Source organism: Antrostomus carolinensis, unplaced genomic scaffold (genome assembly GCF_000700745.2).
Source record: "Antrostomus carolinensis isolate BGI_N321 unplaced genomic scaffold, ASM70074v2 scaffold577, whole genome shotgun sequence".
Classification (NCBI taxonomy): Eukaryota; Metazoa; Chordata; class Aves; order Caprimulgiformes; family Caprimulgidae; genus Antrostomus; species Antrostomus carolinensis.
Genome location: NW_010326393.1, coordinates 12,923 through 30,789, shown reverse-complemented (window position 1 = coordinate 30,789; position 17,867 = coordinate 12,923). Strand labels below are relative to the sequence as shown.

Here is a 17,867-nt window from a genome sequence, read left to right as displayed (position 1 = left end):
GTCCTCCAAAAACTGTTCTACTGTCACTATAAAATTGACTTAGGCCACTTTGAGAAAAAGGACAAAACTCATCCTTCAGGAGACAAAGCTCAGTTTTGCCTGTACTTTGGAGAAATCTGGAGCCAGTGTTGTGCTGATGAGGATGTCCTGTGTTCCACTATGTGAAATCCCCTTTAAAATGACTTTTATATTTTCAGCTTCCCTGAACATCTCAATGACAATGATTCCTATCCCTGAAAAATGCACTTAGTGACAAGGGAGTTCTGATCTTTGCTTTTTTGAGACTTGTTTAAAGCTTTTGCCTGATCATTTTGTTGGATGCCCCCAGATTTCTGTGTTCAATGTTTAACCTAGAGTTTTTGGAACAAAACAGAAAACACTCAGATGTCCCTTTTGGGGGTTCTGAAAAGCATAGATGAACTCTTACATACAGCTTCATTAACCTTGTAATTTTCATCCTTCCACCTCTACTGGATCAGGATAAATCATTGCAGCTGACCAGCTCTGTCCCATTGCTCTGTCTACTGTAGGTAAGAACAAATGTAGAATTGTACAGGGGGTGGTAGGGAAGCAGGAAGAGGAAAATACTTTTGCACTGTGTGTTTCCAGGATGCTCAGATACTTCATTGAAACAAAAAACTACCAAAGAAATCCCACCGCTTGTTAGAACAGACACTGTTCACACCTTGTTTGCACAGTATTCATTAACTTAGTCTTGTAGGCTTCAAAACTGATTTGACTGCATGTAGGTCTCAATTTTTTCTGTAGATCATTTGAAATCCAAGCTACATTCCCTAAAGATTCCTTGCTCACAGTCCTGATCTATGACCATGACTTTGTGGGAACAGATGATCTCATTGGAGAGACTAAAATTGATTTGGAAAATCGTTTCTACAGCAGGCATCGAGCTACCTGTGGGTTACAAAGTCAATATGAAATGTAAGTACCTCTTCAGACAGCAACAAAGCACACAGTGAATTATTTGACTTGAAGGAGAAATTCCAGATGCGGCTAAATATTGTGCTTTCTCCAGCACCAAAGTGTCAGTGGAGGTATTTTAATTAAAATTCACCAAAGAGCTTAGACGTGGCTTTGGATAGCTGCCAGCCTCAGTAGGAAGTGAATAGTTTAAAAGTAACAACACTGTTCACCAAATATTTTAGATCTTGAACGCTGTTTGTTCACCAAGTATTTTAGATAGATATGTATAACATACCTGCTTGACATACTGCCTTTGGACAGGCATAAAGGGCAAGTGGAGAAAAGATCTGTCAGGGAAGTTATGACAGGGCTTTACTCTGCTCTCCATTATTCAGCTGCAACTGGAGTGATTGCAGCAAGGCCAGTGGGACTGGGGGAGCGGGAGCAGAGCAGGGTTGCTGGCATGGCCTCTGTAACAGAGGGGAGTCACAAGGCAGTGGTGCTGAGCTGCTGGTCCCTGTCATACAGCTGCACTCTCAAGGACATTGTGCACAAAGATTAATTAATGCAGAGAAAGTCAAACTGAAATAACACCATTGCTCTGGGGTAGGGCACTAACCTGGCAGATGTGGGTTGGGGTTCTTCTCCTATGATTATTTCTCTGTTTTATCTGCAAACAAAGGGTGAACAATGTAAAAAAGCAATCCAGGAGCACAGACCAAACCCCAAGACTTCCCTTGCCAGCTCAGTCTCCACTGTGAGGTATTTCTTTATGTGCTTGTTCCACATCCCCGAGAATCTCGGCTTCTCCTCTGCATGTGAGAGTGCGGGAGCCGTGGAACGCTTCTCAAATGGAGGTAGAACATGTAGATATGGATCCTTTAGGCAGAACAGGGAATGAACTGTGGTCCTTTTCATCTTGGGGAGCATGCCAATGCCTGGGCTACTTTATCTAGGGTAAGGCTGCCTCAACCCCTTCTTTTTTAAGAGAAAAGAGTTGTTGGCCCCAGGACCTGAGCAAACAGAGGGGATGTCTCAAGTATGAACTAGTGCTGGACAATTCAAAGGAAAAGTTTGGCTGAGCAAATGTTAGGGCTGCTCACCATGAGGGGAATCTGAATGGGAAGTCCTGATTTACCAATACTGAAGGAAAACCTCACCCCATGTCTCTTCTCTCTTTGTTCCCTCCTTGCAGAGAAGGGTACAATGCGTGGCGAGATGCAACCAAGCCAAGCGAGATCCTCACTAAGCTGTGTAAGGACTACAGAATAAGTGGACCTTTCATGCAACCAGGGGAGATACAAGTAGGAACAAAAATCTTTAAGGGACAGACAGTCTTCACAGAAGATGAGAACGGTAATGAAGTAGTTCATCATCCTTCAGCTGCATTGTAGCAGTACCAAGAACCTGCCCAAATTATAGCTGGGGCTCCATTGTGCTATGCACTCTATAGAGTCACGTTACTGGAACCTGTCTCTGCTTTGAAATACTCACGTAACTGTGGTGATGAAGGTTTTGTCTATATTAGCTATTGCTGTAGCTTAATTGCAGAGAATCTGTAGGGTGAGAGGGTTATTGCTGATGTCCTGGCATCCCCATGGTAGGTGTTGGGGGATACTTTGGACTAGCTCCTGCTTGATCCCAAGGATGAGATGCTAAGGATTTGTTGGAGTGCAGGGGACCTTCTTGGAACATGTCTTCTGGATTAGTTTTATCTGAAATGAGGGTAGCTTGCATGGTCTGAGATCCTTCCACACAGCAAATCAAAGTGCAGGAAGTCAGGGGGAGTATTTTCAAAAACTAAAACACTAGTGTAGACAGACCCAAGAAGTGAGAAGTAGAAAGGAAATACAGAAGTGTGTTATTCAAGGTCAGACAAGTCTCTATTTGACCACGGTTAGGTTCCAGGGCACTTACCTGCCAGACCTACCTCACCTACTTGGCTTTCCTCTCTGTTGGTTTTTTATTTTTTTTCTTCTTTCCTCTTGATTATTACCACTCTGACTGCTCTTCTGAAGCACTAACACAGCATTGTGTAAATCCAGACATCTGTGGGGTCCATGCATCCAGAGGGCAGGACAGAACTTGTTTTCAGAGCTCCCAGATTAAAAGAAGTGGAAGTTAGCAGGAAGTTGAATGCCCATATCACATAGGGGTGGAGTGGTACAGAGCTATCAGTGAAAGATGTCCCTGCCCATGGCAAGGGGGTTGAACAAGATGATCTTTAAAGATCCCTTCCAACTCAAACCATTCTATGATTTAGTTTTTTACTTAGGGTAAGGAAAAGAGGTGTGAGAATGAAGACTTTCAAGGGGGAACAAAAGGAGCTGGTCTTGGAGACAGTAGTGGGCACTGTGGCAGCATAGGGAAACCTTTAATCCCCTACCCGTGTATATCAATCTTTGAGCAAATTCCCTGTGGCAGCTGCTAAACATAACTCACAACTTATGTGGAAGACTGCTGAAGTATCACTGTTGAAGGGAGAAGACTTGATCCATTTTTGGTTTCTTGACCTGAGATTTATGACTCCAGTATTGCCATTTGTTTTCCTCACTAGCAGATGATTGAGTGTGACTACCAGCAACAGGACCTCTCAATCAAAATTCTGGTTCACTAAAATGAGCTTCAGACAAACCAACATTAGACAAGATGATGGAAACCAGAAGCAAGGAAATACAGAACCAGATGGCAAAGTCCAAAGTCCTTATGTACACAAGTTTTTCACCATGTTATAAAGAAATAGTTTACAGCATACAGTCTTCTGCATAATTCTTATCCAGATTGCCCTTCTGAACAGTACATCTGGGTCCTTATTTCCCGCTGGGTTTCTGTGCTGGTCATAATTTGGATCTGTAAAACTAACAAAGACCACAGATTTGAGCTCTAGAGGAGTAATGAAAAGGGGAAGCAGTACGATTTCCACTTTACAGGTGGAAAAAAGGATATTTGTGGGCCTTACATCTAGCTTTACATTGCAAGGGAAAGAATAATTTAACTTTGTTGTAGGAGCATAGAAGTAGAATAGAATAGAATAGAATAGAATAGAATAGAATAGAATAGAATAGAATAGAATAGAATAGTTCAGTTGGAAGGGACATACAACAATCATCTAGTCCAACTACCTGACCACCACTCCCAGGTAGTCTAGGATTACTTGTAGCCAATGGGAAGAAATAGGCCTCTTGAGAGGGTGAAAACAATCTTTAGAAAGATGTCTTAGAGAGAATATGGGTTATCATGGGACAAACTATGTCCTTGCTGTTGAGGCTGCCTGACTAGTAGCTCACTCTAAATACCTTGTTTTTAGCTGGCTAAAATTAGATGAAATACACCACATCTCAAACACATGTCTGTGCCCAAGAGGGAACCAGGACTCACAACCACAAGGTCATCCTTCCTCACTCTTTGAGCCATTAGGAAGGGATTAATGCCTACTGTTTAAATCCCAAACAAATCTTTTGTCACCTACCAGCAACTCAGAATTAGCAACAGTCAATGGAAAAATGATAACAGTTTGCTGATACAAAGGAGTTTTAACTTTCTTCTCACTTGAGTACTTTTCTCCTAATCTAGGAGATATCCCTCTTTAAAAGTCTGGGTTCCTTTTCTGTGGAACCCACACAAAGAGGGAGGAAAGAAAAGCTCAAGAGCTCAAAAGACTTTCTCTGCTTTGCAAAATCACCCTGCTTTCAATATTAGCACTGGTCCTTCCTTGAGGTGCCATTCTCTGGGGTCTCCCTTCCTCCAGTGGCCAAGCTGAGCTGGTCAGGTGACATGTTCTTGTCCATGGACTTCAACCCTCTTCCCTTGAAGGGTGATTTGGTTCTCCAGGAGGGTTTTTGCTGTTGCCATCACAAGGCAAAATGAGGTGTAGATATAACTACTAGTGCATATTTACTGTCAGCTCCACCAAAATCCAAGCCTCCTTGTCTTTCTTGAGCTGTAACATTTGCAAATTTCTGTAAAAAAAGTAGTTCACAGGTTTCTTTCATCTTCCTGTTGGAAACTGCTGCTGTAATAGTGAAATGCTTCACTGTGTGCTACAGATAAACTGCTGCCTAAGTGCTAATCTTCTAGTTACCCCGCTGGGTACCCTTATTTACAAGAATTAAACGCATTTCAACGTCCTTCTTTACTTAGCTGGGATACATAAAATCTTCCTTCTAACTCAACCAATTTTTTAATTACCATCTTTAATAATTAATGGAAAAGTAATTATTAATTACCAAGGGGTTCAACATTGTATTCAGCTCTCTTTGTTCTTTTTTTTTTAACTCTTTCCTACAGAGGAGCCAGTTGAATCGTATGAACATCTCTCCTTAAAGGTTTTACGTGCATGGGAAGAAATCCCTGGAGCTGGATACAAACTGGTCCCAGAGCACATTGAGACTCGGCCTCTCTACCATAAGGATAAGCCAGGCATGGAACAGGTAGAGCAGTTCAGAGGTGGTGGGGATGGTAGACCCAAGAGCAGTTTTCCTTTCCTCCAGTTATTGTGGTTTCTATTCGTATCTGCAAACTTACTGAGACAGCATCCAAGTGTACCATACATGAGACTTTGTACAGTATCAACCTGGAAATTGTCACACATGTATGTATGCAGCCAGTTACCTAAATACACAGTAATCACAAGAGGTGTAACTGCATCTTTTCATTTTTTTAACTGCTTTAGTTTATGAATTTAAGAAAAACTCTGCTTGTATTTAGACTTTGATTCTTTCCTTCTGTTCATCGCATGCTATTTTGATATGGATTTACCTGGAAGTTGCCAATGTCTGAGCTCAGTTCCAACTTCACTCAGTTCCTGAGAGATTGATAGAATAAGTGTATGAAAAAAAATTATTTTATAGTAAGTTTATAGATGAAATGATAGTTACAGGATAGTGAGCTGGTTGCTGCTTTTATAGAAAGTGGTGGTTCTGGACATCAGAAGTACATTTAAAGCCTTTTAAACTCTCTCTAAAAGAGGATTACAGAAATGTTTATCTCTTTGTTTTCAAGGGTCGTATACAAATGTGGGTCGACATGTTTCCTAAAGATATGCCTCTGCCCGGGCCCCCAGTGGATATTTCACCAAGAAAACCCAAAGGGTAATACTCTATGTTTTCCTCTCAGCACAGTGGCATAAGTCTTTAAAGACTGAGTCTTTCTGAAGTGCCTGGAAAGAACTATAAAAAGAACTATCACAACAAACTTCTATGATCCTGAGAGAAAAGTTTTCTTAGGTTCACATGACTTCAAGTCAAACGAGAGCATCTAGTCTGGTCTTCTCCATTAAACAACTTAAAGAACTGTTGGTGACTTTGTTCATCAAGTGCTATCACACACTTGTTTTAGAAAAATATCCCTTTTCCATTTAGAGATCACAGGTGGCTAGAGGCAAGAATCCCTTAATAATTCTGATATTATCATCCACTTGTTGAGCTGAAAGAATTAATTCTGGTTTCATTACCTCTTTCAGCTAGATAACTTACTTGACACTGGTTGAGATCTTTAATCTGATGCAATAGTATTATACCTATTGGATTTCCAACACTTTTTTCAAAGAGAGATAAAAAAAACCACATAAAGCAGAAACAGATAAAAGAGACATATTTTGGAATAATCTTCTCTCATATTTCACACAGGTGTTGATGCTGCTTTATATGCCACACTACACATAGTTCTTTAAGTTAATTGAGTGTTTGTAAACCAAAAAGAGCAACAGAGTTCTCATCTTGTATCAGCTTTATTCCAATGTCTTTTATAGCAATGTCTTTCCTGAGAATTTTGTGTTTGAAACAGCATCAGATGCTATTCTTGGATTATTTATGTTTGAACAAGAAACAATATAAGAAAAACTTTTCTTTTCCTTTCCTTTTAAAAAAGCCAAGATTTGACAAAAAGAGTGTGTAACAACTACTTTCTTCAGACCAGAATTTTCTATAAAACTCTTCATCAACAAGCATTTCCCACTCCAAAAATTTTTAAAACTAATCATACCCACAATACCAAATTGTTGCTGCCATTTTTGTAGTCTACAAAATCAGGGAAAAATATTGTCAAACCCTTAATTATGAGAAAGAAATTGAGCACACAAACATGAGTTACACATTTTGCTGAGAAATGTGTATTTGCTGCAGCAAAACAGGCTCCAGGCTCTGTAAGACTTCAAACACTTTGGGGAAACATTTCTCATTGATGATCTTCAACTGAACAAGTCTCTGATGGAGCATTGCAGATAGAAGTTTCTTTAGCTAGTACAGAGGCTTGGTTTTCATGTTTGGCATCTCCTTAAGAGCTCCATGACCTAGGCTATCTGGTTACTTCTGGGGAAAACTGTTTCACACCTGAGATTGAGGCTGTTTCCAAGATAACATATGTCATATCAGAAAAATCATATGTTGGGGTTCTCAAAAATAGTTCTTTTTATTTTGCAGTTCATACAATGACACAAGGCATACCTAAATTTTTTAGTATAAATTTTTTATGTCACCTACAACATCTGTATTTCAGTTCAAGCTTCTAGAGCTTTGGATGGCCACCATAAATGGCTGTATATAGGGAGTGGAAAGGATGGGAAAGATTTAACTCCTTTTATTTTTGCTTCTAAAGATGATTGCACTCACTTAAATGAAAATATCTTTAAACTGTGTTTCTCTTCCCTTTTAAAGCACTGGATTGCACCAAATACAATGTCTTTAGGCATTTCTTCTGAAAAGCACCTCCCAGGGAGCTCTGGTTTTTATTAGCAAGCTGCTCACTCTTTGAAAACTGTTCTGATGATGTTGTTCAGATCAACTTTGCCTTGTTTCACTGCATATTTTTGTGAAAAGTGTTGAAAAGGAACAGACACATAAAAAGCAAGGAATTTTCCATCCCTCCGAAGCTTGCAGTGATCCTGCTGTCATCCGGCATACTCCAAGAGCTGAGAGGAGCCACCATCCCCACTTTATTTGTAGACTCTTGTAAACAAAAGAGGCCTGATCTTGGTGCTATTTTAAGATTTTTGCACAAATACAACATTTCACACTTTATAAAAGCAGGATTTGATAGGGGTTTATATTAGTGTCTGACCAGAACTTGAGTACCTACATACCTACTTTCTTTTCTTTTTCAGCTATGAACTGAGGGTAATAATCTGGAATACAGAAGATGTAATTCTAGAAGATGAAAATATCTTTACAGGGCAAAAATCAAGTGATATCTATGTAAAAGGGTAAGTTCTTCAGGACTTGTCTTCAAAAGAACATGTAAGATTTAATTCAAAAATCAGACAAAAAAACTAATGTTGTAAGAATATCCAGTAAGCTATTTCTGTGACCTTGCCACTTTGCTATAAATGCCTGCCCAAATTACTCATCTATACTGGATACTCCTTCTTTTTTCCTCTTAAAATCAAGTAACTGTAAAATGACACTAGTCTTTACTTCCTACTCAGGCAGAGATGGCACAAGAAGAGAACAGGTCCACAGTTTAGCAAACAGAGGTCAAACACTTACAGAACTTAAACTGTAAGAATTTACACAGATGCAAAGAGGTTTGACATAATCAGCGAAAAGGGAATTATGACCACATTAGAAAGAAGAAAGCAGGTGTTTACCAGGCTATTTCTATTGGAAATATTTTCTAACCTCATGTGGGGAGCATGCGTGAGTGAATGACCATGGCCATTCTGGGGAGAACATCCCACAGGCAATTTCTACTCTCCATCTCCTCCCCGCAGCAGAAAAAAATATTTGTTACAGCTTCTCAGATGTTACTGAGATAATCAGTAAACCATAAATAAAATGAAAAGAGAGAGAGCAAAAGGGCAGCTTGACACTCAAACCATCTCTTTCCTGAGATTGTAGCAGGTTACTTCTTAAAATTACTTGCCTGTTTTGGAGTATTGCTTTGCACTTTCTGCTTCTGAGCAGGATTGGAATGCAGGTACCAGAGGGGGATGGGGGGAAATTATGACATGACTGGCAGTAGGAATTATTGGTAATCTCAGGTGTGAGACAAGTCTTAGATTTCTTGCTGTGGTTCCACTACTAGAGAGTGAGATTAATATGCCAATATGAATTATGCAATTGTGGAGTCCTGGAAAAAATCTTAATCTGTAGAGCGTTAGGCATATGGAAAAATGAATTTTGCTAAAACACCTATTGCAGTACTGCCAATGACCAAATGCAAAGCGCTGGAGGAGGGAGCACTGGGACTGGTGGAGCAGGGAAGGGAGGAGGTCTTCCACTTTGTAGGTTCTGAAAATCATGTGAACATAATAAGAAATCCAAAGTAAGCATAAGGACAGGGCAGGCTGGTAGCAGCTCTTACTCCTGCGTAGGGTATGTCTACAAGCATTTTACTGCAGAAACTTGTGTCAGGGACCAGGAGTGGTACTGTTCCTTTGGAGGAGGTGATATTAGTCCAGGTGAAGCATGCACTGATAACAACCGTTTGGCCCCCAGTGTGCTGCAGGTGTGGTTATTACACATACTGGCTGAGCAAACCTCCCCTTGCAGTTCCCTGAGAGGAGCTACTCTGAAATCACAGGTATTCACACAGATATATCCAACTTAGCGATACACTAACACGTTCAGAGCAGTAGCAGAGCAGCTCTGAGAGTGCAGAATTGAGGAAATGAATAGGGAGCCAGCCTTTGTGTCAAGCTGTGTGTTAATGTGAGAACATCACTATCAATGCTAGAGCAGTCTGACAGGGAAAGCCAGGAGCGGATGACTTTTTGCTTCTGTGCCTTAATGAAGACACAAATCTCATTATGTTCAGACAGTCCACGTGGCATCAAATCTGTCACCAGGCATGGATTTGCACTGCGGCAGTGCCGTGCTTGAGATTGTTACTATTTTTCCCAATTGCTTTTTGAAAATATGGGGCTTGCAGGGGAAAAGCCACTCTTTGAATGCAGCACAAAAATGCTAATCTTTACTCAGGCTGTGCTAAATCATCTTTAGATGTAAAACACACCTAGCTGGATCATTACCTCAGTGGAGCTCTTCAGAAGAGAAGATTTGGTTTAGAAAAGCGTTGTCCTTTTGCATCATAGCATTGCACATCTGATGTTGTGCATGCTGAGGAGAAACAAGAGGAAATCACAAGAAAAAACAGAGACTTCTCCAACCACACCTATGCCATGTTTATACCCCCAAACAGTAACTGCAAACAATTTAGGCTCTAATACTGAACACTGTCTTGGGACATTGACAGACAATTTGTTGGTGTGACACAACAGGAATACAGGGCGATTAGTAGCAGATAAATGACTGATGCTGGTTTTGCCTGTCCCAAAGAAGACAGATGTCTTGGCCAATAGCAAATGGCCAACTGGTATTTTGGGGTCTGATCAAAACAAAACTCATGTTCTCACTCTCAGCTGTTGATCATCACTAGCCATTGCTTCAGGCTGTGCCATGGCTGGGCCGTGGCTGAAATCCCCAAGCGAGGGCTGAGTCCTGAATGGTGTGTTACCTCCTACTGATTGGGTAGGAATTAGTAAATGATCATGCCTGTAACCAAATAACAACAACCACAGTTCAAGCTCCCTGATGACAACAGTGCTTTCCACTATGCTTGCCATAGGTGGATAAAGAGCCTGGAGGAAGACAAGCAGGAGACAGATGTACATTACAACTCCTTGACAGGAGAGGGCAACTTCAACTGGCGCTTTGTGTTCCCGTTCCACTATCTCCCAGCAGAGAAACAGATGGTGGTTAGTAAAAGAGAAAACATATTTTCCTTGGAAAAGACAGAGCGCAAAATACCTGCTGAGCTGGTGCTTCAAGTGTGGGACTTTGAAAGACTCTCTTCAGATGATTTCTTGGGTAAGTATGCAATGGATCTGCCTGAACTTCACCTGAGATCTTGACAGACCTGTATTTTGCAGAGATATGTACAAAACTGTGTTTGAGACTCAACATTTGTTTTTCTTTCTCCGAAGCACCACGTTGCAAACTTACATGTTTCTTGGAAAGGGAATAATTAGGAACTCAGATGAGACAATGCAAGGGCAACATAAATTAATAATAGTGCAGAGAGATCCCCAGCTCTGAAGCTTAGGCCCCAGCTGCTGGATTGTTCGATGTATCTCATCTGGAAGCTACTGTTTGAATGCCTTTGTTTCTGTCTGGTCTCTGAGTGTTGTCACATTATTTCTCCCTCCAGGCACTCTTGAACTGAACCTTAATGGATTCCCTCGAGCAGCAAAGACAGCCAAGAGCTGTGACCTAGGCATAGTTGTGGCAGCAAGTGAAGAAAACACGATCTCCATATTTCAGCAAAAGCGCGTCAGAGGCTGGTGGCCTTTCATCAAGGCTGGGGAGCTCACGGTAGGCAGCTCACTACAGATGAACAGCTTTTCTCTGGGACTAGTATGCTCTGCTGAGATCCTGAGACAGACAGATGCTAATCTGGGATGTGGCATCTGAAGAACAACCATAACTGGCAATCCATGAGACTCCTCCAAATGCTTTAGTGATTCCCATAGATGTGGTTCAGATAATCCCAGGCAACTAGAGCATTTCTTTGTACTTTTTCTTTGCTTTCTTCCAATGTTCATGTCCCAGCACACTGAGTAGGAGGAGTGGAAAACCACGTTTCCAGACAACTTTATGTCAGCTAAGGAAATCCTAGGAGAAATCTCACCTGCTTATTTATTTATTTACTATTTATTTCTAACTTCAACCAGGGCAAAGGAACTGATTTTGGAGTCTACCATTATTCTCCTTACTAGTGACACATCTCAAGTAGAAAGAGCACAGTCCCCTCTTTTTGATGAAGTGTGCTCAATAAGCCAATATTTTTTGGTTTAGTGGCAGGACACAATTGGTATAAAGGAATGCAAAGGACAATGTCAGCTTCCCCCAAACTCTACAAGACTTGATATGTTAGAAGTATCCTCCTAAGAACATAAATGCTGCCACACAAATTTTCATTTACCTGAAGCCTCTAGCATAACAAAGCTTGCAATAGGATGTAAATCTCACTCAGCATGTACCTAGTCACTTATCTCAGGGTTTTCTTCTGCAGCTTCTCTTCATAAAGTTGTAGTGCTTTCTGAGTATAATCTGGAGCTACACTGTTTAACTCAACTTCTCCATTTTCCATGTCTTTAAAGCTGCTTTGTACCATTACAACAGTACAGGGATCCTCAGGGTAAATGAGAGACAGCTCTGCTCCTCTGTTTCCTAGGTGGAGTGCATGTACGTAGGCAAGGAGTACATCCTGATAGTTAACTCTGCACGTGGTCTTTGGGGCACGTCTACATGAAACAGAGCACGAAGCAGAGCTGTGTGAGCTAGTGAAGGAAAACCCAAGCTGCTGTGCTCACGTGGCCACAGAGCACTTTGGGAGCTTGGACCCAAACCCAGGCATCCCTGCAATCCAGTTCTAGGATTAATGTGGTTGGAGTCTTTTTAGGTGTATCCAGATCTCTGGGATTTGGTGATAATAACTCAGAATTGGATGCTTACGTATGATCTCTCTCATCCAGGGCAAGGTAGAAGCCGAGTTTCACTTAGTCACAGCAGAAGAAGCTGAGAAGAATCCAGTAGGCAAAGCTCGAAAGGAGCCTGAGCCCTTGGAAAAACCCAAGTGAGTAGAAGCATACTCATTAAGTAAGTTGGGGCAGGGGAGTTCCACAGGAGACTGGGAAGAGCAGGTCTCCTTGCTCTTTTTCTGGCTTTTCTGCTCTTTCCTGCTGTAACCTTGAGGAAACCATTGGTTCACCTTGTGCATAGCCTGGCTGCTGGCACTCAGAGATGTCAGCACATTCCAGGTTAGCTGAAATGCCTTCCCCTGGAATTACAAATCGCATTGCTGCACATTTGTCCTCAGCTAGAGTTCACACATGGGCTCATTCCATAGCTGACCTGGCACATGATAACCTCTTCGACCATCATAACTTATGCATACACCCAACACCTCAGTCTGGTTACCTATAAAGACCAGACAGATTATATTTATTATATTGAGAATAACTATAAAGTGTAAATTCAGCCTGAAAATTAGAGGTATTGGAGACTTGTTGAAAATTAGCCTTGGAAAGACTTTAATCAACCATTTCACCAACATCTTTACCCAAAGGCAGGATGAGCTATGCCTGACAGATGTCTGTCTGCAAGGTTCCCAGTAATGGAAGCTAAAGCACTCTCTTAGAGAGAGAGAACTGGAATTGCTCTGAAATACACGTGGTGTGAAGCAATCAGCCTGGACAGTTTTAGGAGGGAGTGTAGTGTGTAATAGAAAGATTACATGTCCACAAGGTTGTCAACAGGATGCACAAAGGCACTGTCCCATTTTTCTCTCCTTTTTTCAGACCCAGCCCATGCACCCCAGGAAGCTTAGGGCCCCAGGGCTCCACGCGTTTTCACCTCAAGGGCATTTTAGTTGCAAATGTGCTGTTGGGCCAAAAGATTGTCATTAGCTTGGTGGCCCCCTCTCTGCTGCACAGACACCCTGGATGTGTTTTGACCCAGAAGGCACAAAACCGGAGTCTTCCTCTAGATCTTGCACTGAATAATCAGAGAGGCTCCACATCTAGGTTTTTCTGATTAAATACACAGTCAACACATGGCTCAACATATTTCTACTCTTAATTGCTATGTGTGCCTCACTTAAATTAAAATTAGGGTAGGGCTAGTCTCATTTGACATTGCCCATCTCAGAAGCAAGCCATTGAGGCTCCTTTTGTAGCTGCTCATGCACAGGTGAGGGAAGTCATCCATTTACCTAACACACATATCTTAAGATGGGAGGTGGTGAAAGAGATTAATTCATAGAATCATAGAATGGTTAGGATTGGAAGGGACCTTAAAGATCATCTAGTTCCAACCCCCCTGCCACCAGCAGGGACACCTTCCACTACACCAGGTTGCTCAAAGCCTCATCCAGCCTGGCCTTAAACACTTCCAGGGAGGGGGCATCCACAACTTCCTTGGGCAACCTGTTCCAGTGTCTGACCACCCTCACAGTGAAGAACTTCTTCCTAATATCTAATCTAAACCTACCCTCTTTCAGTTTAAACCCATTTCCCCTTGTCTTGTCATTAATTGCCCTTATGAAAAGTCCTTCCCCAAGGAAGGACTTGTCCTCCAGAAGGTCCTTCCTCCCCATATGCAGACAGCCCTCAACTGACTAGGCTGGCCATCTAAGTATTAAAGTTAGGGGAAATAAATCCCAAGGTTACTAAAGCAATATCAGTATGTAGATAGTAAATTCTATTTTAGCTAGTCACTCGCTTACAGGAAAGAAAATGGTATCTTATCAGTGTTTCTCTCATAACAAATCCCAGGCTGAAAGCAAAACGCAGCACAATTCTAGCTACTGAAAAAGAAACCCAGCTCTGTTTCAGCTAAAAACCAGGACATGAACTAATAGCTGAACACATTTCATGCCTCAGTTCCATAAATCTGGTATTAAATTTTACCAGTTCAATGCCCCTGAGTGATGGAATATGTGGTTCATACATGCAGAGCAGTCACAATCAACTGAGAGAAAACAGTTAAGTGTTTCTGTACTTCAAATGAGTTCTCTTCCAGCAGTAGTGGATCTCAAGGAGCTTTGTGTCAGTACCTCCATATCTCTATGCTAGCACTGCAGGTTCACTTTTTTTTTTTTTTTTTTTTGCTAATCATATGGGCTCACACAGAGAAGCAGAGAAATTTTCAGATTGTTTTATGTAATCAAGTTTTAAAATTAAGAAACAAAATAATTTCACAACCAAAATTATATTCTAGGAGCTACGGGACAGTAGCAGACTCTTTAACGTACCAGAGCAAAGGTGGACAAAGATTAAATGTCTGGGAAGTAAAGAGAAACATGTAAATGAGAAATAAGGTGTAGCAAGAGGAGTTTCCTGCTGGCCAAAGAATCATGAGGTTATCCATCTCTTCATCTCTGCCAATCAAGACAGGATACTTTTCCAGATGCTGTCCATTATAACAAATATGCTGCTGTAATGCTATATGTTACAGTGACAAGCGGTGTCCCTCAAGGGTCCGTACTGGGACCAGTGCTGTTCAATATCTTCATTAATTATATTGACAGCAGGATTGAGTGCACCCTCAGCAAGTTCATTGAACATACCAAGCTGGGTCGTGCAGTGAATGTGCCAGAGGGAAGGGATGCCATCCAGAGGGACCTGGATAGGCTAGAGAAGTGGGCCCAGGTGAACTTCATGAGGTTCAACAAGGTCAAGTGCAGGGTCCTGCTCCTGGGATGGGACAATCCTCATTATCGATACAGGCTAGGAGATGATGTGCTGGAAAGCAGACCTGAGGAAAAGGACTTGGGGGTAGTAGTGAATGAAAAGCTGGACATGAGCCACCACTGTGCATCTGCAGCCCAGAAGGCCAACCACATTCCTGGGCTGCATCAAAAGAAGTGTGGCCAGCAGGTAAAGAGAGGTGATTCTTCCCCTCTAATCTGCTCTGGTGAGACCTCACCTGGAGTACTGTGTCCAGTTTTGGAGCCCTCAACACAAGAAGGACGTGTACCTGTTAGGGCTGGTCCACAGGAGGGCCACAAAATTGATCCAAGGGCTGGAGCACCTCTCCTATGAGGACAGACTGAGAGACTTAGAGCTGTTCAGCTTGGAGAAGAGAAGGCTCCGGGGAGATCTTATAGTGGCCTTCCAGTACCTGAAAGGTGCCTGTAAGGGAGCTGGGGAGGGACTGTTCACGAGGGCCTGTAGCAATAGAACGAGGGGTAATGGTTCTAAACTAGAAAAGGGTAGATTTATGTTGGATATTAGGAAAACGTTTTTCAATATGAGATCATTGGATCAGGTTGCTCAGAGAGGTAGTGGAGGCCCTGTCCCTGGAGATATTCAAGGTCAGGCTTGATGGAGCTCTGAGCAACCTGCTCTAGTAAAGATGTCCCTGCTTACTGCAGGGGGGTTGGACTAGATGACCTTTAAGGTCCCTTCCAACCCAATGCATTCTATGATTCTGTGATAATTGGTACCAAATTCTATTGCTGACGTTGCAAAGAATACAAATTAAATGAGCATCAGTCTATATTTTTTCCCCGGTCTTCAAAGGTTATGAAAAGCCCTTAAGTAGATGGAACATGCAGACTAATGGTTTTGTTACTCAAGTCTGTGACTCAGTAAGTTTTTCCCTTTAGAGTATAAATTTTTTTAAATAATTCCTTTTAACCTGGAGGGCTTATTTGTTTGTTTATTTCTGAATCATTTCCATTTCGGTATAAAATATAGTCTTTAATTAAAAGATATTCTGTTGGCCTTTTAGATTTACAGACTTTCTGTACACTGGCATTCACTTCCACATGCTGAATGCTGAATTCTCCAGATGACTAAGACATTGTTTAAATTCCTTAAACAGCTTTCTAGAGTGAGACACAGCTGTTGCTTTTTGTGGCCCTCAGTCTTAATTTCATTCTCCATACTACTGTATCATCTGCACAATTACAGTGATATTGGATAAGAGAGACAACCTGCACCCAGTTTTGCTGGCGTTAATATTTCTCCACACCACCGTACTCTGCTGGTCATCCCATCACAGAAAGCTGATGGATGGTGCCTCAGCTCATTGCAGGGGTAGGGCTGTTGAAGTCAGAGGCACAGTGACCTCCCAAGCTGGGTGACATGCCAGAGGAGAGACTATGCCAACATTTTTCCTAAGGAGAACATTTTTTTCCTCTATATATGCAACCAGTTTTTTCATACAGGGTGAAGAAACTCCTGGCTATGGAGAGAATATGACATGGGGCAACATCTGGAAAAAGTTTAGGTCTGTGAAATGCAGATAGCTGTCACAAGGAGAAGAGGAGTGTGAACTGGAATTTGATTCCCAGTGGTATGTAGAGCTGAGGCTCAGGCACAGATGGAAGAAGAGTGACCTCATAGTACATGAAACTTGCGGAAGTTCCCTCTAAACTCTTTAGTCAGTTCCCAGCAGTCAAAGGTCCTTTTTAGACACAAATGTGTATTTTGCAGTGGTGTACCTTTGGAAACAGCTGGATCTGCCTTTACAATTTTTTTTCTTTCTTTCTTCCCCTTTAGCCGACCAGACACATCATTCTCTTGGTTTGTAAATCCTTTCAAGTGTTTGTATCATCTGATCTGGAGAAATTACAAGAAGTACATCATCATTGGCATAATTCTACTTATTCTTGTTGTCTTCTTGGTGCTCTTCATCTACACTTTGCCAGGTGCAATCAGTCACAGGATCGTTGTAGGATGAGCACAGATTATGGCTCTTACTGTAACCAATCATATACTCAGTTAAAAATTAAATTCAGGCATACAGAATTAATGAACCATAACTAAATCTCTTTATTTTAAGAAGAAAACATAAATATTCATATGAGAAACTGGAATTCTCTTTGAATATTTTAACATCTTACTTCTTTGGCTGCTCACTCAGACCCAGCCTTAATGTACGTTATCATTAACATATTGCTGCAGCTTTAGTGAGAATGTATGTTCAATTCTGCACCTAAAACTGAGTTTGAAAGTAAATTTCTTAATGCTATATAGAAACTGATTCGTTAGTCAAGTATTTATTATTACAGACAAGTGATTTAAATATTAAGAGCAAATTCTGTACAGAGATAAATGTATAGTTCATTCTTTGCATAGTTTTGTAATTAATTATTCGATCTGTTTTACAATGACCTATAATGACACAGTTACTTTGAGAGAAAAGGTTTATTAACCGAACTTAAGATAAAAGTATCTAAAGTTAAATTGTCTCATTTGGTGTCGCGTGCAGAATTCATCCTGCTCCTCTCAGTAGGAGCTCTGTGCTCTATAAAGATGTCTCACACACTTATAAATGAGGTAAGTGTCAATGATGGGGGAGGGGGGAGGGTAGAATCAGAGATGGAAAGAACTTTTTTCAGCTGCAGTTTGAAAGTGCTGGAAAAGAGTGATCAAGAAGATGAAGACTCAGCTACAGGCACTGTGGTAGCAAATGAGCTGTGTAAAGAAGAGGGAATAGAGA

At 41.4% G+C, this 17,867-nt stretch overlaps 1 protein-coding gene across 1 annotated transcript in view; it reads left to right on the top strand.

The window, feature by feature from the left end:
- The window catches only part of FER1L6 (fer-1 like family member 6), a gene marked incomplete at its 5' end in the record, with an annotated part of 34,859 nt that extends 17,717 nt beyond the window's left edge, over positions 1–17,142 (top strand). The window contains 9 exons of the mRNA XM_010171529.2: positions 769–939; positions 2,117–2,277; positions 5,209–5,351; positions 5,923–6,011; positions 8,021–8,119; positions 10,483–10,724; positions 11,065–11,228; positions 12,392–12,492; positions 16,925–17,142. Coding sequence (XP_010169831.1) covers positions 769–939; positions 2,117–2,277; positions 5,209–5,351; positions 5,923–6,011; positions 8,021–8,119; positions 10,483–10,724; positions 11,065–11,228; positions 12,392–12,492; positions 16,925–17,105 — 1,351 coding nt within the window. The remainder of the gene's footprint in view (positions 1–768; positions 940–2,116; positions 2,278–5,208; positions 5,352–5,922; positions 6,012–8,020; positions 8,120–10,482; positions 10,725–11,064; positions 11,229–12,391; positions 12,493–16,924) is intronic.
- Positions 17,143–17,867: the final 725 nt, after the last annotated feature.